The sequence below is a fragment of the Phaseolus vulgaris genome, chromosome 1, assembly GCF_000499845.2.
Source record: "Phaseolus vulgaris cultivar G19833 chromosome 1, P. vulgaris v2.0, whole genome shotgun sequence".
NCBI lineage: Eukaryota > Viridiplantae > Streptophyta > Magnoliopsida > Fabales > Fabaceae > Phaseolus > Phaseolus vulgaris.
The window spans coordinates 13,659,443-13,686,925 of record NC_023759.2 but is presented as its reverse complement, the minus strand read 5'-3'; the positions used below and the strand labels follow the sequence as shown (position 1 = coordinate 13,686,925).

General features: G+C 31.1%; 1 protein-coding gene across 2 annotated transcripts; it reads right to left on the bottom strand.

Moving 5' to 3' along the window:
* Positions 1-12,980: 12,980 nt before the first annotated feature.
* Positions 12,981-26,020, bottom strand: LOC137813638 (phytyl ester synthase 2, chloroplastic-like). Of its 2 annotated transcripts, none has more exons than XR_011081467.1 (15): positions 25,852-26,020; positions 25,322-25,753; positions 19,818-19,869; positions 19,601-19,656; positions 19,236-19,394; positions 18,944-19,048; positions 16,846-16,952; positions 16,406-16,527; positions 15,830-15,938; positions 15,548-15,678; positions 14,923-15,292; positions 14,106-14,172; positions 13,596-13,681; positions 13,344-13,453; positions 12,981-13,258 (listed from the first exon to the last, which is right to left on the bottom strand). XR_011081467.1 is itself a non-coding variant. In XM_068615995.1 (15 exons), exons 1-15 carry the CDS (start codon positions 25,985-25,987, stop codon positions 13,068-13,070), a joined length of 2,280 nt encoding a protein of 759 aa, XP_068472096.1. In that variant the 5' UTR covers positions 25,988-26,020; the 3' UTR covers positions 12,981-13,067. The 2 variants fall into 2 exon arrangements, 1 of the variants encoding a protein (XP_068472096.1); XM_068615995.1 differs by having other exon boundaries at positions 14,106-14,219.
* Positions 26,021-27,483: the final 1,463 nt, after the last annotated feature.

Sequence of the window (27,483 nt, the reverse complement as noted above, 5' to 3'; positions counted from 1 at the left end):
GCTACGCCGAGAGCCTCCGTGTGGAGCCCTTAAGAGCCGACACCTCTCCCCTCAGGGTGAGAAAGTCCTCCCGAAAGGGCCGCTCCTCCAGGAAGGACCGACTGAGGAAGATCGAGCCAACCGTGGCGTTGGTAGACCTCGACCCCCGGGCGACCGAGGACAGGCTAGAGGCGAGAGAGGAGCTGAAGAGAGTCCCCCTCCTCGACGAAGAGCACAGCACGGCTGTAGGAACAGCCTTGGTGGCGACCGAGGCCGAGATCATGCATGCCGCGCTGAAAAAGAATATCGACATGTTTGCATGGACGTCGGCCGACATGCCGGGTGTGAGCCCGAACGTCATCACCCATCGATTATGAATATTCAAGGAAGCCCGCCCGATCTCCCAAAAGAAGAGGAACTTAGGCGACGAAAAGCGACTCACGGCGAAGGAGGAGGCCGACAAGCTTCTGTCGGCCGAATTCATAAGGGAGGCCCGATACACGACATGGTTGGCCAACGTCGTCATGGTCACCAAACCGAACGGTAACTGGAGGATGTGCGTCGACTACAGAAACATCAACAACGCATGTCCGAAGGACACCTACCCTCTCCCGAACATTGACCGACTGGTGGACGAGGCGGCCGACCACAAAATTATGAGCTTCCTGGACGCTTACTCTGGCTATAACCATATAAGCATGCACCCGAGGGACAAGGAGAAAACGGCCTTCATGACGACCGACGCCAACTACTATTACGAGGTCATGCCATTCGGCCTCAAGAACGCAGGGGCGACCTACCAGCGCCTCATGGACAAAATCTTCAAAGGCCGAGCGGTAGAAGTGTACGTAGACGACATAGTCGTGAAGTCCGACTCATTCGATCAACATTTGAAGGACCTAGACAAGGTCTTCAAGGCCTTAAGGGGAGTGAACATGAAGCTCAACCCCGAAAAGTGTACCTTCCGGGTTGAGGGAGGGAAGTTCCTAGGCTTCATGCTCACCCACCGGGGGATAGAGGCCAACCCTGACAAATGTCAGACCATACTCAACATGAGAAGTCTGAACAGTGTGAAGGAGGTACAACAGCTCCTAGGGCGGCTGACCGCCCTCTCCCTGTTCGTCCCCCGCCTGGCCGAAAGGACGAGGCCAATGGTCCAACTGCTCCGAAAGGGCAAAAAATTCGTCTGGGACAGCCAATGCGAGGAAATCTTCAAACAGTTCAAGGAGTTCCTCACATCCTCGACCGTCATCCAGAAGTCGAGACCCGACCACCCGATCCTTGTGTATCTGGCAGTCTCGGAGGAAGCAGTCAGCGCTGCCCTGGTACAAGAGACCGAGGGCGAGTAGCGACCGGTGTACTTCGTCAGCGGAACTCTCCACTCGGCCGAGACTAGGTACCAGATGATAGAGAAGGTGGCCCTCGCCCTAGTCCTCACAGCAAGACGGATGCGCCCCTACTTCCAGAATCACTCCATAGTTGTAAGAATCGACTACCCTATTTTTAAAATTTTGTCTAAGCCGGACCTTGCAGGGAGGATACGCTATGAACCGAGGGGCGCCATCAAGTCTTAATGCCTGAACGACTTCTCGGCCGAGCTGACACCACTACCCATCCTCTCGAGCGGGTGGACGCTCTATGTGGACGACTTCTCAAATAAAACAGCTTGTGGAGCGGGAGTCGTCCTAGAGGGGTCAGACGACCTCTTCCTGGAACAAGCCCTCCAATTCGGATTTCGGGCGACCAATAACCAGGCCGAGTACGAGGCCTTGCTCGCTGGGCTGAACCTAGCCTACGACATGGAAGCACGCGAAGTCACATGCAAAAGAAACTCCCAGGTGATGGTCGGCCAAGTCAATGGAGAGTTCGAAGTTAAAGAGCCTCTGCTGCAGCGGTACTACCACGCGGCCAAAAACAGCATCGCCCGCTTCAGCAAAGCACCCTTGGAACACATACCGAGGGAGGACAACAAAAAGGCCAACATCCTGTCCAAGCTGTTGGTCACCAAGAAGAAGAGCCACCAGAGGTCAGTCATACAAATATGACTGAGACACCCCAGTGTGAGTGAGGCCGAGTATCTGGCTATAGAAGAGGCCGAGGCCGAGGCCGACAACTGGATGACACCCGTCATCCAGTACCTAACGGTCGGCACATGCAAGGCCGATCAAGAAAAGGCGATGAAGCAGCAATGCGCCCGGTACACCATGATCAACGAAGATTTGTAACGGAGAGGTTACTCGACCCTCCTGCTAAAATGCATCACCAACAAACGGACCGAGTACATTCTGGCCGAGATCCATGAGGGGATCTGCGGAAATCACGCCGGGGCGAGGACGATGGCTGCCAAGGTTCTGAGGGCCGGCTACTACTGGCCGACCATACAAGGCGACTGTGCCGAATACGTGAAGAAATGTGCCAAGTGTTAAGAGTTCGGTCCCCTCCACCACACAAAGTCGGAAGAGCTGCACAGTATCACCTCCCCATGGCCGTTCGCCATTTGGGGGATGGAATTATCAACCCCTTCTCCCCGGGAAAGGGGCAGACCAAGTTCCTCTTGGTGGGAGTCGACTACTTCACCAAATGGATCGAGGCTGAACCCCTTGCCTCCATCTCGGCAAAAAATATACAAAACTTCGTATAGAGGAGCATTGTCTGCCGGTTCGGCGTCCCGCACACGATAATAACTGATAATGGCCGACAGTTCATAGACCGAGGCTTACAGTCCTTTTATGACGACCTGGGCATCAAGTCTATCACGGCCTCGGTAGAACACCCACAAACCAACGGGCAGGCCGAGGCCGCCAACAAAGTCATACTCAACGAGCTGAAAAAACGATTGGGCAATGCAAAAGGTCGATGGACCGAGGAGCTGATAGAGGTACTCTGGGCATACAGGTGCACCCCCCAAACTACCACACAGGAGACACCCTACAGCTTGACATACAGGACCGAGGCCATGATCCCGGTGGAGGTGGTCGAGCCCACCATACGACGACACATGTTCGACCTCAACCTCAACATTTAATATTATTATATCTATTATATTATTCATATTATTAATATTATGAATAATATTTATAATATTAATATTGTTAATATTAATAATAATATTAATTAATCATATTAATACCATTAATACTATTGATATTATTAAATATTAATATTATTAAAATTACAAAATATTTTTATTATTATTAATATAAACTATTTGAATATTATTAACATTATTAATATTATCATTATTATTAATAATATTAATATTATAATAATATTTTTTATATATTGATTATTATTATTCATATTATTACTATTTTTCATATTATTACTATTTTTCATATTATTAATATTTTCATATAATTAATATTATTCATATTCTTAATTGTATTAATATTTTTAATAATATTAATATTATTTATAGTACTAATATTTTTAATATTATTCATATTATTAATGTTATTAATATTTTATTATTGTTATTATTATTTTTATGATTATTCATATTATTAATAGTTATAATATTTTATTAGTATTATTAATATTATAATATTAATATTATGAATACCCACCAATTCTGGTCCGTAGGTAATATCTTCAACTTCGGTCCATAAGTAGTACCCACCAACTCATGTTTGTAGGGAATACCCATAGACTCTAATATGTAAGTAATATTCGTCATCTTGAGTTTGTCAAGTAATACTCACCATTGTTTGAATAGAAAAACTATTGAAACAAACATTGTCTACCATGCTTTACAGATTACAGTTCACAATTCCAAAATCAAATCCAGTGTGCAAATAAAATAAAAGTGCGAAAGGGAAGAATGGAAGAACACAAATGAAGAAGAACTAAAATATATTGTTGAACTTGAAACATCAAAAACAAAAGAACACATAATAGAGAAAACTAAAATCTCACTATTATTTACTATCGTATCCACTATTATTGTCTCTTACTAAAATCCTATTTCCTTGAATTTTTTTTCCAGCAAAAAATTAATAAAATTAAAAGAGAGATACTATAGGGATGTTCCAACCCATATACAAGAAACAGTTGATTCTAGACCTTCCAGAAAGCACGTATAGTTACATTTCCTTGAATTTTTTTTTAATTAATTAATAATTTTCTACTTATAGAAGCTTTACATAGGAATGTGTTTCATGTTTGGCAGTTGAAAACCTCCAATTCACAATCACTTTATAACTAACTTCTTCAGTTTATGCACTATTGACCACTTATAGCTCAAGGTTGACCGTTTTGACTTTGGTAGCTTCATTCTTTTATTCTTGGTCAACTCCAACTTCATTTAGTCAAAATTATGTTAGACAGTCATTGCAAAATAATAGTCACAAAAAGTCAATTTTAAAGCGTTTTTTTAAAAACTCGTACTTTCCTAGAAAGTATAAATATAATATAAAAACAACAAGAACAAAAGAAACTTCAAAGAAATACAATTATTCTATAAAAATACTAAAAATTGTGAGAGTTATCATACCCTCACTTAAGTTTTTTGCACTCTTGAGCATAACAAAACAAAGAAATAGAAAAACAATGTTGGTCTCGTGAGTTCAAAATTTCATCAATTCAAGTTTTCAAGGGCTAAACAAAACAATCATGCTCCAATCACTGAATTTTTGGCAGCTTTTCACTTAGCTTAAACAATGGATATTCACTTGATTTAGCTCTCCAGGTAGTGTTTACACTCATTCTCTCTCAAGTTCAGGTTCTGTTTACTCATCACTCATGTTATTAACATTTTATTTCTCTTACACATCTTTTTTTTCAACTTTTTGGGTTATATATCTGTTATGATCAAACCGAATTTTCTTCGCTTGAAGGCTTATTTTGAAAAATACAGTGGAACAATGGGGATCTCCCTGGATGTGAATGATAAGCAGCAAGTTGCTTCACCTTGTTTTTCAGACCAAATTTCCTTCTTGTTACCTCCATTGTTTTATTCATTCATTTCTTATTTTATTCATTCATTTCTTATTCAGATTATCTTCCTTTCATTTTTCTCAGATTTTTTATGATATTTTTCAAGCTACTTTCAACTTTTTCTTCATTTCAATTAATACTACAAAAAAATCTGGAATTACATACCATAAAAATTCACATCTAAAGTGAGCGTTACATACGAATATATACATACAGAAAGTGAGCGTTACATACGAATATTTACATACAGATTCTATTCAGTACATAAATAGACTTTACATATAGATTTTTTTATATGTAAACTAAAGATAACATATGGATTATATAAGATATTTAAAATTTAATAAAAATAAAATTTACATACGAATATAATCCGTAAGTAAGATATTTAAAAATTTAATTAAAAAAAAACTGTTACATACATCCGTATGTAACTTATTTCAAATTTAATTAAAAAATAATAAAAAGTATTACACATGAATTATATTCGTAGGTAATGTATTAAAATTTTAACTAAAAAAAAATTGTTACATGCTTCTGTATGTAATTTATTTCAAATTTAATTAAAAAAAAATATTACATATGGATTATATCTGTATATAATGTATTAAAAATTTAACTAAAAAAATGTTAAGTATGTAACTTATTTTAAGTTTAATTAAAAAATAACAAAAAATGTTACCTACAGATTATATTTGAATGTAATGTAATAAAAATTAATAATATTTAAAAATTAATAATATTAATAATATTATTAATTTACTAATAATATTTATATTATTAATAATATTAATATTTTTAATAATAATAATAATAATAAGTAAAATAAAAATCATAATATGATAAAAGAATTTGTCTTGTGTAGTGATTAAAGTTTACGTATGAAAGTTTTACATATGGATTTGTATTGTAAGCCTAAACTGTAATAGACAATACTACTTTTTTCTAGTTGGTCACAACACTATTTTAAATGTGAAAAATATAAAAATATAACCATTTACATAATTTTATTATTTTTTTAATTTTTTTTTTTATACATTTAGGTGACCTATTTTAAATTATATATTGATAGAATTTTTTTAAAGATATTTAAAAATGTGATGGAAACTAAATAAAATAAACAAATTAAATTATTAATTAAAACACAATAATATATAGTCTCAAGTCTTAATGTATAAAGTTTTTTATGATTAATCTTTTCTAAACTAGAGCTATTACAAAACATGAATTTTTCTACCCCTCTAGATTTCAATATTATCCTTCTTGAACACGATCATCATCAACAAACTGAAAAAAAAAAAGGTTATCACTTTATAATGTTAGATATATGTTTTATTCAAAAAATAAACAACTTAAAGGTTATTTTGACATGAACTTAAACATGATTTAAATATCTTAATTTAATTTCTGTTAAATCGATAAAACGGTAGTGGCTTAAAAAACAACTTAGAGGTGTCACATTAACAAAATTAACAATGCTAGTTAACTTTTATTCACAGAATAACTAATGTAATCAATAAATTTTACTTAATGATTTTGAATTTTTACAAGTATCAAGTTAAATTTTTACTTAACTAATGTTTTCTACTCTTTTACCCTTTTCATACACAACCTACTTTTCTAACTGACATATCCCATTATTTTATTGTTACACAAACCCTCATTGCAATCTGGGTGGTTTTCCATTTAAAAGAATGCATTAAATTCAGGAAATTCAAGTTCCAGATTGGTATAAGCACCACTATCATTAACAATACATTTAGTTCAAGGCTCCAAATAAAATGAGAATGAGAAACAGGAAAATTGGTCTATGTTAAGATAGATTCGTGTAAGTCACTCCCAGGTAACAAATTAGGATCCAATGGTTGTCACTACAAGAAAAAATTATTTTAGTTGCCAACAAAAAGCGGGATCTACAAAAAAGAAGTCACTGTCATGGATGAAGTCTACTCAAGTTGGACACAAAAATAAATGTCAAATATTGTGTTCACAATGGAGACCTTTAACTCACAATAAAAATTATTAAAATAATAATAATAAGTTAGTCTTTAGAATGGGGACACAAAGTGGATGCAAGTTAAAAATTATTAAAATAATAATAATAAGTTAGTGTCTAGAATGGGGATACAAAGTGGATGCAAGTTAATATTTTATTACATTTACCGTAGGTCTAGGTGACACTAAGGTGACGTGGACGTTTATTGTTACCTTAGCCCACAAGAAGTTATTTTTCATTTTTGTCTTCATGGCTATTTCGCTCTTCTTAAGTGCATTTTACTCATATTTATTTCTCAGGTAGTGTCCCCAATGGAAACAATTTACTCACATTTGCTTTCTCACGTAGTGTCCCCAACGACGACGTTAAGTTTAATTATTGTTGGAGATCCCACATCGACTAGAGATTAGGACCTTTCATAGTATATAAGTGGGTGCAAACCTCACCTTATAAGCCGATTTTATGAGGTTGAGTTAAGATTAATGTTCTTAATATAGTATCAGAGCCATTTCGAGCTTATTCCAGCGATTGTTTGTTAGACTTATTAGGTCATCCGCTATCGAGTCGTTATCGAACCACCCATAATATATAGTCTCACATACGAGTTGGTAGCCTCGGCGAGAGGGGTGTGTGTTGGAGGTCTCACATCGACTAGAGATTAAGACATTTCATACTATATAAGTGGGTGTGAACCTCACCTTATAAGCCAATTTTATGAGGTTGAGTTAAGCTTAAAGTCCACTTCTTAATAATTATTTAATTTTATATCCATTTCAGTGTACTCCAAACCTACGCTATAGTTAAATAATATATTTTTCTTTATGTAGGCTTAACCAACACTACCTTGTAAATTTGTGTCCCATTGGAGGTCGTTGATGAATTTTTACGTCAAGTGCACCACGTTAACAAAAGTAATAATGTGTCCCTAAGGATGGATATCGAACCCACAAGAACAGTTGAATAATCAAGTAAAATATTCACTAAATATAAAATAGAATAATAAAAGTTTGTCGGAATTTGTTGTGTTGGCAATGATTAATCAAAAAACGGGTTTTTGACAATGATGGGGTTATTTTTTTGGTTTTTACCAAAATGATCCGTTTAAAAAAAATTACAAATTTAGGCAAGTCGTGCCAATTTGGCACGACTTCATATGTACAAATCGTTCCAATTTGACACGACTCTGCCATGTCATACTAAAGTCGTGCCAACTTGGCACGACTTCTGCCCTGTCATACTGAAGTCGTGCCAACTTGGCACGAATCTACCACATCTTAATTTTTTTATTTTATTTTAAATTTTATTGTTTATATATTTGATAGTAAGTTATATAATGTTAAAAATTAATTTGATACATAATTTCCTAAGAGTGTTAGTTTTAAGGAAAAAAAAATTGGATATATAATTAATTTTAAATTATTTAATTATTTCAAAATAATTACAAATTATTTATATTATTTGACTTATTTAAAATTTATATAATTATTTTTAAATTATTTAATTATTTCAAAATAATTACAGTACTTATACCTTTTTATATTTTAATATAAATGACATTAAAAAAAATAAACAGGTTTAAAAAATGTATAATTTGAATTGTGATAAAAAAATTATTACTTCAGAAAAAAAAAATGAATAATTGTGATACACGATTATCCAATTTTTTTGTTCCTTAAAACTAACACTCTTAGAAAATTATGTATCAAATTAATTTTTTACATTACGTAACTTACAACCCAATATATAAACAATAGAATTTTTTTAAAAAAAAAATATGACATGGCAGAAGTCGTGGCAAGTTGGCACGACTTCAGTATGATAGGACAAAAGTCGTGCCAAGTTCGCACGACTTCATTATGACATGGCAGAGTCATGTCGAATTGGGGCGATTTGTGCATATGAAGTCGTGTCAAATTGGCACGACTTGCTTAAATTTGTAATTTTTTTTAAACGGACATCATTTTGGTAAAAACAAAAAAAAAATAACTCCATCATGGTCAAAAACTCTCAAAAAACAAGCAAAGAATTAGTTGCTTCAAGTTGGAAAAATAGGGATTAGGTTTCATCTTTCTTACTCTTATGTATTTTGATTAGCATGATAATATTATGTCCTTTGATTGATATTGATGCCCATATAAAATTCATTTATATCGATTCCTCGCATATAAAATTATTAAGATGCTTCATAAATATTGATTCCTTGCATATTTATATAAACAACTTATTAAGATCAAACGTTGATAGCAATTAACATTTCAAGTCTATTCCTAGCACTCAAATATGTTAAGTTTTATCTTTTAGGTCAGAACCCTAAAAATACTTTTCAGTCAAATTTAAGATTCTAGATTAAGAGTTAGAAGCAAAACAATAATATCAATAATCAATCAAGAACAAAATATTAGGTTCAGATGTCACCTCAGTACATAAGAGTTTGAATAATTTACTCAAAATCCCAAAGGGTAGAATTAGCCACTCATGTTGACTATTACACTCAAGGATAACATGAAAAGAAGTTCCATGATGTTTTTCCTTGACGACTGCCTCCTCTAATGTTTCCCACACCTCCTATTCACCTAATTGGGTTACAAGTTACTCAATGGTATTTTCCTCTCAATCTTGCACACTAGGGTTGTGTCTCAAACCCCCTATTTAACATAATTTTCATGGGCTTAAGTGGATTCTTGTTTGTTGCTTTGGTTTGTATCACTTCTCCTTGAACATTGTATTTCTGTGTGTTCTTGTGTAGGGCAATTTCATAAAGGTGTTTCTACAAACAGTTGTTTTGCCAAAGAATGGTGTGTGTTCTTGAGGGGTTCAAGATCATCACTCTTGGTGTGTGTTTTGTAATCTAGGGTTGATTACATAGTGTATTCTCAATGGTTAGCTGAGGATTGGATGTAGCTCTTGGTTAAGAGTGAACCAGTATAAACATCTTTTGTGATTCTCTCTATCCTTACATTCATAAACTATTTTAATATTATTTCATATTTTGTTGGTATAAACAACTAGTTGTTTCGTGAAAACATGTTCATTTTTTGGAAATAACCTTAAAACAAAATTTTTATTGAGTTGAACAGAAAATCAATTGGTTAATTTTTTAGAACTTTTCACTTTACTTTCAATCTTTGCGAAAATATTTCAAAAACAATTCACTCCCCTCTTGTTTAGACCACTAATTCTAACAAGATCGTCTAACACAAAGACAATGACTAAACTCTCTAACACATTTTTCACTCTACTTTCAATCTTTGCAAAAATCCTTCAAAAACACTTCACCCCCTTCTTGTTTAGACCACTAATTTTAACAAGATCGTCTAACACAAAGACAATGATTAAACTCTTTAACACATTTTTGCGTTTGAGGTTATCTAGTGAGTTGTGCTCCATAAAGACTGTCTAGCAAGTCTAACATAAAAATATAGTCTAACATGTTTAAAATTGTAATATTGTCTAGGACATTTAGTACAATGAGACTGTTTAATATGTTAATCAGTGTGAAACTGTTTAACGTGTTAAAATTATAGACTTGGTCTAAACTCCTTTGAACATAGTGATCGTCTAACTAGTTTAACTATGATAGATCATTTAATGTGTTTATTTTAAGTTCTGCAAATGAAGTAACTTTGTTATAAAGTTTAACACACCTTATAGTGTTTGTTAACATCAAAACCTCATAGATTCTTTTATCATGAAATCGTCTAATGGGGTATTAGATCGTCTAGAGGTGACTAGACTGTGTAATGTCTTAACAACCATAAACAATGATGTTTGATTAACCTTTTGGTGAGTTTTCCTATAAGGATAATGTTTGTCAAGCCCATTGATGATTCTAAATTTTTGAAGATAAAGGAAAAGCTCTTTCAGATGCTTGATACTCTTGTGGAGGAGATTGGAGAACAAAATGTTGCTCAAGTTATCTCAAATAATGGAAGCAATTATGTATGGGTTGGGAATTTATTGAAGAAAAAAGACCTCATCTTTATTGGACTTCTTCTATTGCCCATTGTATAGATTTTATGCTTGAAGACATTAGAAAGTTTCCTTTTATAAAGAAGACAATTCAAAGTGAAGTTAGTCCTATTGGCTTTATCTATAACCATTTTAATTCCTTGATTTTGTTAAGATAATTTACAAATAAGAGAGAATTGGTAAGACACGTGGTTACAAGGTTTGTTATCTCTTATTTATTATTACAAAGGTTACATCAAGAGAAGGGAAATTTGATAAAGATGTTCACTTCAGATGAATGGAGCAAGAACAAGTTGTCTAGCTAAGGGGAGAGAAACTACATAAATTGTTTTTCTGCCTTCACTTTAGAATCATGTCGTATTTACTCTCAAATTCATGACTCCTCTTATTCATGTAATTTATCTTGGGGGATAAGAAAAGGAAAGTAATTATGAGCTATATATATGAAGCAATCGAGAAAGTCAAGGAACAATAATAAAGTCATTTAATAACAATGAAAGTAAATACAATGATGTATTTATAGTCATTAATAATAGATGGACATGCCAACTTCATCGCCCTTTGCATCTGACTGGTCACTTTTTGAACCTAGTTCTATTATTCCAACCGGAACATGGAATATGATTTTGAAGTTTCAAATAAATTGTATGCTTACATCAAAATATTGGTGCCAAGTAAAGATATGCAACAACAAAATTTAATTGAGTTGCCTTTTATAAGAGTGGTAGTGGACTCTTTTGGTGACAACTTTGTCAAAGAATCAATGAAGACCACAATCCTAGGTGATACATTTAAACGATTTTTAAATTGTGTTCATATATAAATTATATCATATATTTGTTAAATTCTAAATTAGTTTCTTTGCTTTTATAGCTCAATGGTAGAAGAATTATGGGCACACAACTTTCAACATAAAAAACTAGCAATCAAGATTTTAAGTATGACATGCAGTTCATCGGGATATGAGTGTCATTGAAGTGTATTTGAGCAAATAATAATTATTGTCCATGACATGATTCATTTTATTATTATCTATTTTGTAGAATAGAGAAATAAATTAATTCACATTTCAGTTATTCATCATGCAGATCCATTCAAAAAAATAAGGAATAGGCAGGACCACAAAAGGTTGCATGATTTGGTTTACATAAAATAATCAACAACTTAATCAAAGATAAAATATTAAAAGTGAAATAGACAATATTGTACTGAATGACAGCGATGAGTGTAATGAGTGTTAAGTGTGCCAAGTAGATCCACTCTTAATTGGACAATTGTTTATGAAGCTTCAAGTGTTGAAAAACTATTAATTTATACAAATAAGTGGTGATATTGTTATTGGATATTCCCATACTTCAAAGAAAGGTGATTTAAATTGGAGTTGGATGAATTCCATGATAACTTTGATTATGAGTTTAAAAATTTACTTAATTTTTTACAAAAATTTCTTTAAAGGGAGAAGAGGGGAGATATGCCTCATTGAATAATATTGAAGACAATTACATTATGATTAAAGAGAGTCAAATAATTAGAAATTTAAGACATTTATTTTATTCAAAATTTTGTACTTGAAATTTGTTTAAATTTTATTCAAAATTTTGTACTTGAAATTTGTGATATTTTGATTTAATGTATTGTTATTTGAATTTCTAAACATAATATTTATAATTAATTATAATTGTCACTTTTAATAATTTTGCATTATAATTCTATTTTTTTTAAATCATATTTATCTATATACTATATTATTTTTTACTGCAATGCTTCTGCAATCCGATAACCCGATCGTTATAATTTCATAAAGAATATTTGAAGTCTCATATACTTTCGGTTATCCAATATCGATAATATAAACACTGCCTAGTAGCCAACTACTATTTATATTATGTAATTCAGACTTTTGAATTAGAGAAGAAATTTGTCTTCATTAAGTTTATATTGCCTCTTTATTCTCCTTAAGCAAAGTAAACACCAGCAAGGCAGAACGTAGTAGGTCACGTTGTAACACAAGCAATAGAAAATCCCTTTTAAATAAAAGTTGACTACTTGTTATCCTTTCCCAATAACTAGTTATTAGCATTTATCACTTATTGACTTAAACTTTTGAAAAAATGTTCTACAATGTTTCTCATTGAATTATGCCTTTTGGCCAGAAAACAATTATTGAAATTTTATGTGTGCAAAACAATCAAATTTCAAATGTTGGAACTTCAGATTCAAAACCATGAGTCACTTGGTATAACAGCCGAGGTCCTATACTTCTGTAGGGATCGCTTTCTCTTTTCTCCTTTAAATAAGCAATACAACTCTCTACCTCGGATTTCACTTGTAAATAAAACTCATGAGATTTCTCCTTATCTCTGAGTTCTTGTTTCCTCCCTGTCAAACAATATCTCATTAATTTAAAAAGGAGGCAAAAATCATGTCATGGACATTCTGAGCTGTAAGTATGTATTAGGCATACCTTTCGTTTCAAATGGTTTTCCAAAATAATAGTAGAACCGCCCAGGAACTTTAGGCAAAATCAAAGGCAGATGCACTTGCTGATTTGCCACCTCACCACCAACATCACTCCTAGATTTCCAATTTGTAAGGTATTTATTAATATAATAATGTATGTGTATACATATACAGCAGATGAAAAGGACAACAAAGATTTATGTATAACTGTTATGTTCATAATTTGGTATGGTAAAACACACAACAAACAAGATACCTCAATTGCGTAGCCTCATTTGTAAGACTTTCTATTTCAGTCCTAAAGTACGGAATCTTCACCAAGTCATCATAATCAAAAACTACCTGAAAAGGCCAATGTGATAGGATGTGTTATGGTAATTCCAGGTCCAAGGCATATCCACATATCACGGGACAATGAAATTTAAAGATGGCATATTCATGCATTAAAATAATAAGTGTTCTTTTACTTTTACTGCTGTAACTAGCCTTTAGCGATGTGGTAATAACTTGAGATGTATATGCTTATAACTACTTGCAAAGTCAAAATTCTTTAGCGATATGGTAACACTTGGATGGCAGTGAAAAGAAGGCATTTCACTCAGTGAACCAAGATTAAATCCTTAATTTTACAGAGAAGTTTGTAGATATGAGAAGTTCAGTAGAATTCTGCTTTCCAAAGAAACAATATATCACGTTTTGCCTGATGCAAGCATTTTTAAGCACTTCTTAAAGGAAAAGGATTGGTTCAGAAAAGACCAACGCTTACTTGACCAAGGTCATCTTCTCCAACTGCTCCAAATGGTACAATTTTGGCTCCAAATCTTGCTGCCATCCTGACAAACTCAGATTGTTCAGGCCAGAATAACTTGTATTCTTCACCCTGAGAATTATTACGATGCTGAAGATTTTAAACAAGTTGGTACATTTCAAAGCATAAATACAGATAAAGCTAGCCTAAAATATATCCAAGCCAAAATATATCACATTTTCTCCCCTTGCAGCTTACTGGGAGACCTCTTGAAATGGAGATTATTTCTCATGTAAAATTGTTTACAAAGGGGAACGGAAGTGAGTATGATAGAATAAGCATATCCTTTCATTTTTAATGCCTCATTTGTTTGAACCTCGAAAGATAGCCCAACTTCTTATACTTCAACACCGGTGTTCAACCTCAGAAAACGGCATTGGTCATAAAACATTGGGAAAATGAATGCCTCGCATTTGATTATAAACTCTTACAAGAGTATAAAACAAGAGTAATTTTATGATGATAAAGGGAAAGTAAAACGTGGAAGCATGTGCTTTTGCTTATGTGGAAATAACCTGTAGTATATGGAAAAAAATATCGTCTTTTTTCCAGCATGTCTACAATCCACGACACTTCATTCAATTTCCCTTTTCTCTTTTGTATAAATGAATTTTATAGTGATATCAGATAATCCATGCAAGTTTCACATGCTCCTTGAAAAACAAATGGCCCAGCATTTTGCATTGATGTCCAAGATAATATATACAAGTTAAAGACCTTAGAAGTAGTCAAACGAGCAAATTCATAATTGCATGGGAAAGTTAAAAGAATTTACCTTCCTATGAAGAGCCTCGCGCATCCCTCCAGGATATAACAGCACATGGGATTTAGAAGAAAAAAGCTTGAAGAAGTTAGCTGGAGCTACAGGAACAGCACCCATAATTCTGAATTTGTCAAAAGAAGATATATCCGGCATTTTTCCAGTTTTAGATCTCGTAAACATCATGGGATGAGCTATCCCACGTATAAGTATGTTTCTTTCCAAAAAAATTCGAGAAACCAGGGGAATTTTTTCTAATCCCAGGAGCATGTGGTACCCAACAAACAAAACAGGCCCCTCTGAGGGTATTCCAGCAAGGCCTTTTACAATCGTCCCGTCTTCCAAGGTTGAGAGCATTACAGCACTTGCGACATGGATAAACAAACTGGAAGCATTAAAAGTGAAACGTGTCAAAGTTATAATTAATTTGGTTACACTACAATCAGTTAATCAAACAGAGCAAAAATAAATTGCCATATATATATATAGTCGTTGATATTCACTCAAAAAAAAACATGAACTTATCTAGCAACTGATCATGGCTGAGCTCAGCTTCCAATCTATTTTTATGATATATACTATTAAGTCTCTTGTTGTTTTTAATTGATGGTCTGTATGATCAAATTAATCTTATTTTTACCTGTTCGATTCTATTATTTTTCTGGCTTCATCTGGTGTTGGCGGTATAAAATCTGATGCATAGTCATGATACTTGCCACGGCGATAGTATGAAGTGCCCTTGATTATCGTTACTAGGTCAATGCTACCTTCCTGCTACCAGTGGACACAGTTACATATTAGGGTTTGTTTGAACGTCTAACTGATATTTAATATCGTTTTTCTCCCATCAGAAGTGAAGGATCCCTGAATACAAACATAAGCACACAGGCTTGAAGAAATGTATAAATGGAGAAATCCATACCAGGAATAGGAAATGGCCACTGTCATCAAATTTACGATACTCGCATTTAGGCAGTAAATTGAGTAATCTTTCACCTTCCTGTTGACTAGGTAGTAACTGATCATTTCCACTAGAAGGGCAAATCGCAAAGTAAGTTTCACTTCATACACTGAAAAATATGCTGGGTATATAGATATTCGGTGAGACTAATTTACCATCCACCAAGGAAATTCGTTATTCAATTTAATAAGACCACGAACTAGGTTGAAAGAATTGCAATTAGTAATGGGAAATCCCACCAGGTTCATGATAATTTAATCTAATCTTGTTTTCAGATAAAAACATTAATTTTGACCAGTTAAGCTTTTATCTTCTATTTGTTCTCTAAGTTAACCCGTAGCAACTGATCAGGATCTGGTTTATAGATTATGAGAATCTTCCGTTTATAGATTTCCTACACTGAAGTCTAACTATATGATGTAATTCACTTCCAGCGGGAAGTGAAAAGTTAATGAAATACTTTTTTAACCAAGTTAATGAAATACTTATGACTCTGTTTTCACAGTTAAAATATGCACAATGACAAAGAGAATGAACCTGCAAAGAATCAAAGTTTGTGCTTTGATAGCATAAAGGCGTGATTGGGCATAAGCAGAAGCTGACTTAAGCATATGTAGTTTCCACTCAAGTGTTTCTTTTGGTAATATGTCAGCAAGAACCTGAGAATTCAATCAACAAAATATTGAAGGTAAATGATGGGAAAGCTCAAAAATCAAGCTTAACGCCAAGAAGCCAACATAGAAAATTTAGTCATGTCAATTCACAATCTTCAAAAGTCCAGCATATTCCACTTTTATGAAGTTTGGTTGCAAAGAAAGAAACAAAATAAGCTATTCAATTTTCATTTTACATTTCTTCAAGAATATGCCACATGCATTGTCATTTTTTCTCATACAAAGTGCTTACTTATTCAAAGCATAAAGAAAAAGCCCCAAAAGAAATTTATCAATTTTTGAACGAAAGCAAATGAACCTTACAGGCAAAGATAATGAGAAAGTAGTTAAATCCTTCACTAGCTCTCCAGCCGTATTTTGTAGAGGAAGCCCTTGGACCACATTATCCAACACCCTCCTCAGAGATTCACCTAATGTTACAAGAAATGTTGATGACATAAATGGAAAATGACATCTTCTTTGGTAAAAGAAAGGCAGTACATCGGTCCTTGATCCATGAATTATAAGTGATACTTTCCGAAAAACTATTCAGTGTGTAAGGATCAATAAGTAGAAAACTTAGCGTATGTACCTTATGACATTGAAGTACCTGCTGATTTAATATTTTAATTATCTAACGAACTACTCAGGAAAATTCAGGGAAAATAAGCAAAAGCAACAAAAATTGGAAAATCCCGTCTCACTAGGCACCAATTAAATATTAAATCCTGAAAGGTGCAGAATGGGGAAATAACATAAATATTCAAAGACAAGATCCAGCAAAGGCATGAAACATAGTAAAGGACGAAAATGTAATAGATCCACCAAGAATGTCGTCAGACATAAAACTACAAAGCATATATGCTATGAAAGGTACATGGAAATTGTTAGATAATTTTGTTAACCCTAGTCAAATTGACTAGACTGTTTGGTTAGGAGTTATGAATCAACCTGATATATAAAGCAAGGCTGATCAAAATAAATAAATAAAGCAAGGTTGATTCCTATGTTAGACAGGACAGAACACATATTTTCATTTTTTTTTTTCTTTCATCATAATATCAATTTTGGTGAACACCTATTGTCAGGCTTCCCTTTTCTGTAATCTTTGTGCTTGCACCTAGATTCCTTTCTCCTTCTTCTTCCTTCCTTCATTCTTTCTTCCTTGTTTGCCACAGTAGACACTCGTATTTCACTAGGCGTTGACATTATATGTTATTCTTGTGGTAGACGATTGTTGGGGTTGCATCAGACAATCTGGGTGACGCTCTTTACAAGCATTACCATAACAGAAATAATACAAAATTATACGTAAATGACACAAAAACTATCGATATTTCTCAATGAAAAATTCGAGAAGAACATAAGAATGGAATTATGTTTACGATTTGAAGCATTGAAAACAACCAGGAACCTACAACTGACTAAGCAAAAGTTACTCACTGTTGAGACTTAGACAACTGTCTGGTAATATAAACAGCCAACAAATGGAATATTTCACTAGGTTCCCAGCATCGGGTTGTGTTTCAAGAGTAGTTCCTTTTTCTTAAAGCATTTATTACCTTATATATAATATATGAAACTCTGATGCGGCTTCGAGGTGTTTCTGTCACCGACGTGGACATGCATCATATGCATGCACAACACGATGTCGGAGTTTTGGGACTAAGTGTAGCACATCTCTTCATTTTCTTACTCATTCTTTAAATCCAAGATAATACATTATATTGTTAAATTAATTTATGATTATATTTTGTTGTGTGAACATTTTATTTATAATATTATATTAATTTATGTTTATATATTTTTGATGTTTTAGATATTATAGTCATGAATGGCTAAGTGAAGATTCACAAAGAGTTGTACCACATCAAGATGTGAAACTTACTCATGAAAGAAAGAAATGTTGTAAGAGGTACTATGATGATGTGGATGTAAGGAGACAAGTAAATATAGAGTTTGCATACTTTTCAGATGTAAGAGAAGGTTTGGCAAATGTTGACTCTTGAAGGGATGTAGGTAAAATGGATACAAAATCATGGTGGATTGTATTCGTGTCCATATAAGTTGGCTATAAGTTGGCTATCATGGTAAAATGTCCTATATTTTTTTATTTAGCCACATCTCACTGTTTGTATGTATTGTATTCGTGTCCATATAAGTTGGCTATGCTTCATTGTATATAGTGCATTATCTTATATGTAGTCCATGTTTAGGGAAGCTTTTAACAGAGGGAATAATAGCCTATTTTTCAAAAGTTTTCTTAAGAAGCTGAATAAGATTTATTTTCTTAAAATAAGCATACAAATATATTCTTTTGGCTTCCATAATGATGCAAGTATTTCAAGACAGACATTAATCATTAGAAAATCGTTCATAAAGAAAGAGAAAAAACATAGCCTTCAGAACAAGATACACAAACCTGCCAACGATCCGAGAATGTTAGGCAGGCCAGGAGAGAGCGGATCCGGCAAAGCTTCCAATAATGGTGTTAGAAGTTGTAAGTTTGACCTGCTGAACGAAGTAGCTGCCAAATTGGGTTGCGAATGTCAGATCAAGCTTTGTCCATCTTTAGTATTTATATAACAGTGAATTAGTTGTTCATAGCGGCTACAAGAGATTCTCTAAAGTTAAAATCTTGATTTAACTCATGTTTCTGGTGCTGAAAAATAAAATCCAAGAGAATAAACCTTATCTACGTTAATTAAAGCTACCTGGGTTTGCCAAAATTAGTACAAGATCAATATTAGGGTTAAGAGCTGCAACAGCCAGCGCAAGGCATGCTCCTAAAGATTCTCCAACAAGATATATGGGTCTGTTTGGTGAACGTTGATATTCTGACTTAACTGTTCTCTCAACTATTTTCACAATGTCTGCAAGAGGGAAGTTTACATAATAAATTATGCCGGAATACATCAGCGAAAGAATTTCTAAAAACGTAGGAAGAAACATGTGATAGCATTTTCAACACAACCAGCATACTATCAACCATTTTCCAGAAGTAGGGCAAAAAAGTAGTGTCAGAGAGTTCAATTTCAGCACGAAATAGTATTATGAGGTACAGAGGAAAAAAGTGTACCTGTAAATGTTGTTCGATCCGCAACCGGAATATGCAAGCACCATATATCAAAAATCCTTCATTGAAGACAAAGAAAGGAAGAGAGTATTTCTCACATATCAATTGATAACCCTTTTCCTTCAAATTCATCTTATCACCTAAAAAATGCATTCCTAAAATTTCCAAAAATGACAATTTGGTGTGTGCAATTAGGCCTTGACATTAAATGAACACAAACCTTCCCAACTTCTGATGATGTAAAATAAGTCCAAGTCCCACCCCATCAATCCCTGAAAAATTTGGAATGCAAATTATTTACACAAATTTATGAGTAACCTTGCATGAAACCTTATTCATGACATGGACACACAAACCTTATTTTATTGCACCTTTGTTTGCATCATGATATATATATATATATATATATATATATATATAAAAATTATTAGATGTTATTTGATTGGTAAAAATTAAAACATAAAACACTTTTTTTTAAGCACTCACTTTTGTAACACCCTCACATTGGCGTGCACATCTAGAACTTGATAGGTACAGTAAACTTTTTTGGAATGATTAAAAATGGTTTTTGAGAGCTTACTAGCTTATTATCACAATCTCTACTATGGTGGACTAAATTCTAATACACTATTACTTGAAGTGAAAATAAAATGAACCAAATTAGAAGGATTAGGACAAAAAAAATAATTACGCAAGGAAAACAAGAGCTAAATTTGATGTAGCAGCATAGATTCAGAACTGAAAATAAATTATAATTACTGACAAAAGTATATTAATTTTATATTTTAAGTTAAATACAAAAAATAATTGTGCTTTTAATAATATTTTTAAATTAAAATAGATAGTCCGATAATTATTTTCAAAAATAATTAAAACTTAATAAAATAGCTTCATATTTTTTTTCCATAAATTATTAACTGTAGTTTATAAAAATATAGAAAAAATACATCATCGTATTATTTATTACAAAAGCTAATCCAGAATTTTTCTATTATGCAAATTCAATTTTCAATTTTTTTTTATAGTATATCCCTAATAAATAAAGTTACAGCAGTACATTTATAAATTTTGTTGAGAACAAGACTTGCACAAAAAATAAAAGGTCAAGATTAGGTATACTATTGGAGCAAGCAAAAAGACTAGATGTCATGATTAACAATTAAGAGGAAGGAGATAGATACCGCAGCAGTTTACACAGAATCAGAAACAAATAAATAAATAAGGTCACATTTGTATTTTCATGAATATTTTTCATTGTATTTTCTTTTCTTTCTTCCTAGTGTCAAGGAGTCCCCTCACTCAGGTCCACATCATGAAATTTAGGCCATAATATGCTCATTTTAGTGAGATAAAAATAGCTAAAAAGTTTTAGTGAAATTTAGGACATAATATGCTCATCATGATCATGTATATAAATTTTATAATGTAATTAATTATTTTATTTTTATTAGTAATTATAATATTTTTATTTTATTATAAATATATATAATATTTTCATTTTTTATTATAAATAAATTTAATATTATCATTTTGTAATATAACTAATTATTTTATATATAATTTGATTTTATCATGTTATTTCGACAAGTTCATAATTGATTATCTAATGTTATAATTAATTATATTAAATGGCGATTCACGTAAGTTGTGATTTTATTGGATGTTTTTTACAATCTTGTTGTTTTTTCAAAAGTATAACTAGTTCGTTGATAATCAATAATAGATTCATATTAATATTAAAAGGTGACTCGTCTTTTATGTATATAGTGATTTCAATAAGGGTTTTAGTACATTGAACTTGATAGTAAAGCCCAACTATGAATATCAATATTTAGATTCCATGAAATAATTAAGTACTTGTAACATCAAATTAAGGATTTTTCGACTTTTTTGAATTTTGATTGTTATTATTTTCTGGAACATTATTCTAGTATCAATTTTTTTAATTCATATTATCGATTATATCATAATTGATTTAATATCCAATAATTTTGCATGTTCTCACAATATTTCACAATATTACATTTTTCTTCATTTTCCTCATCTTTCACAATATTTACTTTAATCCAAACAATTTTCCTTTCCTTACATTTTTCACTCAAATCATTTCAAATTCACTCTCGAATCTACTCTAATCCAAACAAAGCACGGGTAAGAACATTGATACGACAATTTCTTCCTCCACCTCCATAGTTTCTTCTTGCACCTCCAAAAAGTTTTCAATTACAAAATTACCCTGGTGTAAAAGGTGCAAGATTTGTTTTTATTTTCAAATTGTATAATATGTAAACCTTCTGAGCTCTGGAAAAGGTATTTTTTAACTCCAAAAAATAATTTCAAACTCTAGAATTCATTAATATAATTTTGTATTCCAAATTTTATAATTCAAAATATATTTTTAATTCAAAAATGCATTCTAAATTCTAGAATTTAGAATTATTTCACATTTTAGAATTCAAAATTTATAAATCTGGAAAAAAAAGGGGAAGAAGGTGTCATTAAAAAGGGTAAAATTATCATTTCTTGTGTTCTATGGGGTTGCATGGAAAAAACATAGAGTTAGAGGAAGAAATTGCCCATTGTTACCTGTACGAAAACTGTTTTTGAAATTAAACTGGTGTACCTATACACGTCACTTGGAGTGTGTCGCTTTGTCTGATGCAATAATCAGTACACTTACACCACAAAAAATATAAAACAAATCTTCGTTATCAAAAAAAATATCATTTAAAATGTAACTTAAAATCCATATACTTAACAACAACATATTATATTCCTTACAATTCATATACAAACAGTTATTTTATTTTATGCTTTAAACCTATCATTCTAATCTTTTAGCTCTTTCAGCGTTAACCATTAAAGTTAATGGAAATTAAAACTATAAGTGTAAAGACTAAAATGATTACAAAATATTAAGAACTAAAATAAATTATTTAAAAATAACATAAACTAGTTTAGATTTTTTTTTCTATTATTACATTTTTTTTATTTTTCATGTGTACATCTAAATATGATATTTAAATCATATCAAACACAATATATCTATATACACTAAATTTCCTTACAAACCTTTCAAATTAGTTGGTTGAACATTTTTCTATATTTGAAAACCTGATTGAACTTAAACACTCTTAATAGTTACAACAAACATACACATGATAATGATACAATTTTTTCTCATAAAGCTAAGTGTAGTACCCATTTTTATTTAAGATATTTCCTAGGTTATCTTCTTCCTGTCTCAAAATCATTAAAATCAACAGTAAAACTACACACACATATACAAATATATATATATATATAAAGCTATATATTATAATTTATAACTTTAGTACAATTATTCTAAACCAAGAAAACCCCAAACAATCTCCACATTGAGATACTAAATGCATTGATTAAGAAATTAATGAATTACTTTTTTACTAAAAATCACGCTAGAGTTTAGTAGATATAGAGTAAATATTTTTTAATAAAAAATAATAATTTTTAATTATTTAACCCTTATCTTTTGAAATATATAATTTTTATTCAAACTTTTAAACTGAACAATTATCTTTAGAAAATATAAAAAGTAAACTAAGTCATTGATGAAAAAAATAATTATTGATATTTGGTGTGTATAATAAATTGTTAATTTCTTGTCAATAACGCAATTTTAAAGAGTTAAATTTCTAATTTTAATTATCATTTATCATAGACTCGTCTGTTTCCTCTCTTGTTTTTAAAATAATTAAACTTACATGTTTTTTATAAAATTTAAAAACTAAATAATAGATATGAAAATATAATAACCTTAACTACACATTCAATCAAAAGTATAGAAATTACATGATACATTTAATGAAAAATAATAATTTCTAATTATTTTACCCTTATCTTTTGAAATATATAATTTTGATTCAAACTTTTTTAAACTGAACAATTATCTTTAGATATAAAAAGTAAACTCCATTCATGAAAAAAAAAATTATTGATATTTGGTGTGCATATAAATTTTTAATTTTCTTGTCACTAACTTTAAAGCGTTAAATTTCTAATTTTAATTATATTTTATCAGAATCTCGTCTGTTTCCTCTCTTTTTTTAAATAATAATTAAACTTACACCTTTTTATAAAATTTAAAAACTAAATAGTAGATATGAAAATATAATAATCTTAACTACACATTCAATCAAAAGTATAGAAATTACATAACACATTTAATGAAAAATAATAATTTTTAATTTTTTTCCCTTATCTTTTGAAATATATAATTTTTATTCAAACTTTTTTAAACTGAACAATTATCTTTAGAAAATATAAAAAGTAAGCTCCATTCATGAAAAAATAATTATTGATATTTGGTGTGTATAATAAATTGTTAATTTTCTTGTCAGTAACGTAACTTTAAAGAGTTAAATTTCTAAATTTAATTATCTTTTATCAGAATCTCGTCTGTTTCCTCTCTTCTTTTTTAAATAATTAAACTTACACGTTTTTATAAAATTTAAAAACTAAATAGTAGATATGAAAATATATTAACCTTAACTACACATTCAATCAAAAGTATGAAATTATATAACATATTTTTTCCTAAAAACACTTCTCCCTCGTTTATTCAAATTTAAGTTCTATAACTTCAGAAAATTAACCTCAAAAGGAAAAGCTTCAGAAAATTATATGTATATAAGACATATAAACCCAACCATCTCACTCAACTTAATTACATTTTTCTAAATTGAGTTTATGAATTTCAAATGATTAAACTCTCACTTCAATTATAATTTATATAAAAAATATATAATATAAATCTTATTTATTTAATAATTTTACTATGAAAAATGTCATAATTAACCATATGAATACTATTTAATAAATTTATGAGTAAATATTTCATTCTACAGATATTATTAAAGTAAATATTTTTAGAATTATCGCATTCAAATAAATCTATAATTCTTATTTTGATATCTAAATATTTTGAGAATTATTGTTTATTAATATTTATATTTAAAAGATTGTACATTTCTTACAAATATTATAAATACTACAAATATTGATTTTGAGCATTTTTTTGTTAAAAAATAGAAAGGTAAAAATATTTTTTTATTTACCCATTCCAAACATTCAACATTACTCAACTCAAATATAACTTAAGTTAAATTACTAAACAAAATATAATTGAATTGAGTTCAAAATAAGACTAAACTCAATCTAATCCAAACATCTCATGCATCTCAATTCCTAAAAAAGCGAAGCTAATAATTTTATTCTTGTGCTTGTTAAAAAAATTATATAAAAAATTCCTATATTGACAGAAAGTTGAATTCTTTAACTGGATAGATTTTATTACAGTATTAAAAGGATAGATAAGTTATATTTTTATAAAAATAAATATTTTTTTAACTTTATTATAGCATTTTTATTTTTTTAATTAGTTTAATATTTAAAAAATATTTTCATGAATAAAAAATAAAATCATATTATAACATGCTTAAGAAATAATATTTCTGCAAAATTACCATATAGAGAGACCCATAATACACACAACAAACGCGGTGACGGTCTCTCAAATGAGCTATTAAAAAAAATGCAAACTCAAGCAAAAGTGGAGCGCAACCAAAAGGAAGTGAGGGGCAAAAAGCAAAACACATCAAACCAAAGAGATAAGCAAAACAATTCAAACGCAAGAAAAAAAATAAAAAGGGAAAATAGTAAAATATTTGAGAGAAAAATACTGACCTGGCAAAAAGAGCAGAAGAGGAGAATTGTCCAATTGGGAAGCGCACTCCAACGGCGAAAACCACCGCGGCGGTCCACCGTCTGGTCCAATCAATTCCTTCGATTGCTCCAAATATTCGTTCCAACCGTTCATCCATCGCTTCTCCTTCTCTTCCAGAACTTTCTTATCTTTTTCTTTCTCTTTCTCCTTCTCCAGCGTGCCGTGGCTTTCCACCGACGTGGCAAGGCGTGGAGTCACACTCGAGATCTGCTTGGAGTACAGTTTTCCAACTGAGCGGCGACTGAAGAGCACAGCCGGAAAGAGACAGGCGCCGACGGCCGCCATGGCGGCAGAACGCAATCGAGGAAAGAGAAAAGGCGAATCAGTTACAACGATGATTATTGTTTGGGAAATGTTTAGGAGTGAATGAATGAAGAAATGAGAATATGAATCTGCGAAGTGAAATATGAATTAGTACACACTTTTGCATTTATAATAATAATAATAATAATAATACATTATTAATAATTAATTAAGCTTAGAATATTACTTTTATATTTAGTAACCTGGGGAAAATCAACATAAGTATGGTAAATGGGAAGAGAAATGAGAAATGATGCTTCTGGATGTGTGACAGTCCAATGTGTGTCTCTCTGTTGTGTGTCAGATTGTGGGTGACGCCACATGTGATCTCTCACGCATCAATGTTTTTTAAAAGTATATTTTGTTTTTTGCTTAAATATAATCAATATAAAACTATGTTTTTTTCTATTATATTACACTTCACAACCAAATCTCATTCTCAATTTTTTCAAAGTTTAAAGTAAACATATATTTTCATTATATCAAATGTATTTACATCCATTTAACCACTTACTTTTCTTTTATCTTTAAAAAATAGCCATCACTTCTTTATATTTTAATAAACTAAAATTCTTCTTTTTTATTTTATTTGAAGATGTAATATAAGCTAATTTAAATAAAAAATTAAACTTTTAAATATAAAAAATAAATATTTTTCAGAAAAAAAAATTACGTAAATTAATTATATATTAAAAATTTCTTGAAGTTTGTTTCATCTAAATATAAAAGTATTTGATAAAAATATTATTTTAATATAAAAATTAATAGATAAAAATGTAAGATTAAATTGATTGATTATTAATATATTTACCTATAATATTAATATAAGTATAAACATAAATAAATAAAGAAGTACAATTATTACATTATTAATAAAAAAGGAAGATAAATCTCTATTTTGCTATTACAGTACGATATTTTTTTTATATATATAATGTTTTTTTTTTTCGATCTTAGGAAATATAAGAATAATTTTCTTATAATAAAATTATTTTTTATTTCTTTTTTGTATAAATTACTTTACCGTTTTTTGAAACTAAGAATTGTGATAAAGAGGATACTCGAGTACTAGAAATTAGGTTAAAAACATCTTCTAGTTTTATTTAAGGCTACATCATCTAAATAGGTTTTTTTTTTTCTGATAACATGTTGTGGTAGGTTAAGTTAGATTAAATTCTTAAATCTTATTCTTTTTACTTTATCAGTATTCAGTCAACTGGAATACAGTTGGGAGTTGTCATATTTATTGAAAATTAATGATATTAAAGTATAAATATCTTTTAAAATAAAATATACATACAATGAAGATGATTTGTATGTAGTATTTATAGATATAAACTATAAATAATAATAATAATAATATTAAGAATAATAAGAAGAATAAGAACAATAATAAATATTTGGATCGAGAGGTGGAGTTTAGACAAATCACTTAAGCAAATAAGTAACAATATAATAAAGATGTTGGAATTGGAATAACTTTATGAATTTCCTTTATTATTGTTATTTATAAATACAGTGTTTTATTCAAAATTCATGTTTTTATTTTGGTCAAACCAAGTCAATTCCTCGCACAAGGTTATATAGAAAAATAAGTCATTGTTACGACTTACCTCTATATTAAGATGGAACAGTTGACCATAGTCTTAACTTTGCACTTTGCGATCATTGAATCCTATGATTGGCTAAATAGGGTTTAGAAACATGACATCTCCTTATGGTCTCATTTATGCCTTATGGACAGTCAATGGTCGTTCCTCACCAATAAGCATTAAGCACACTACTAGACCCAATGATTTGAATATAAAAGAGAAACATG

Excerpts from the sequence above, each read along its gene's own strand:
- LOC137813638 (XM_068615995.1), bottom strand. The coding sequence starts at position 25,987 with ATGTGGCGTCACCCACAATCTGACACACAACAGAGAGACACACATTGG. Across the intron at positions 19,395-19,600 it reads GGATCGAACAACATTTACAG|ACATTGTGAAAATAGTTGAG; the intron begins GTACACTTTTTT and ends TCCCTCTTGCAG. Across the intron at positions 14,220-14,922 it reads GCGAGGCTCTTCATAGGAAG|GGTGAAGAATACAAGTTATT; the intron begins GTAAATTCTTTT and ends AATAATTCTCAG.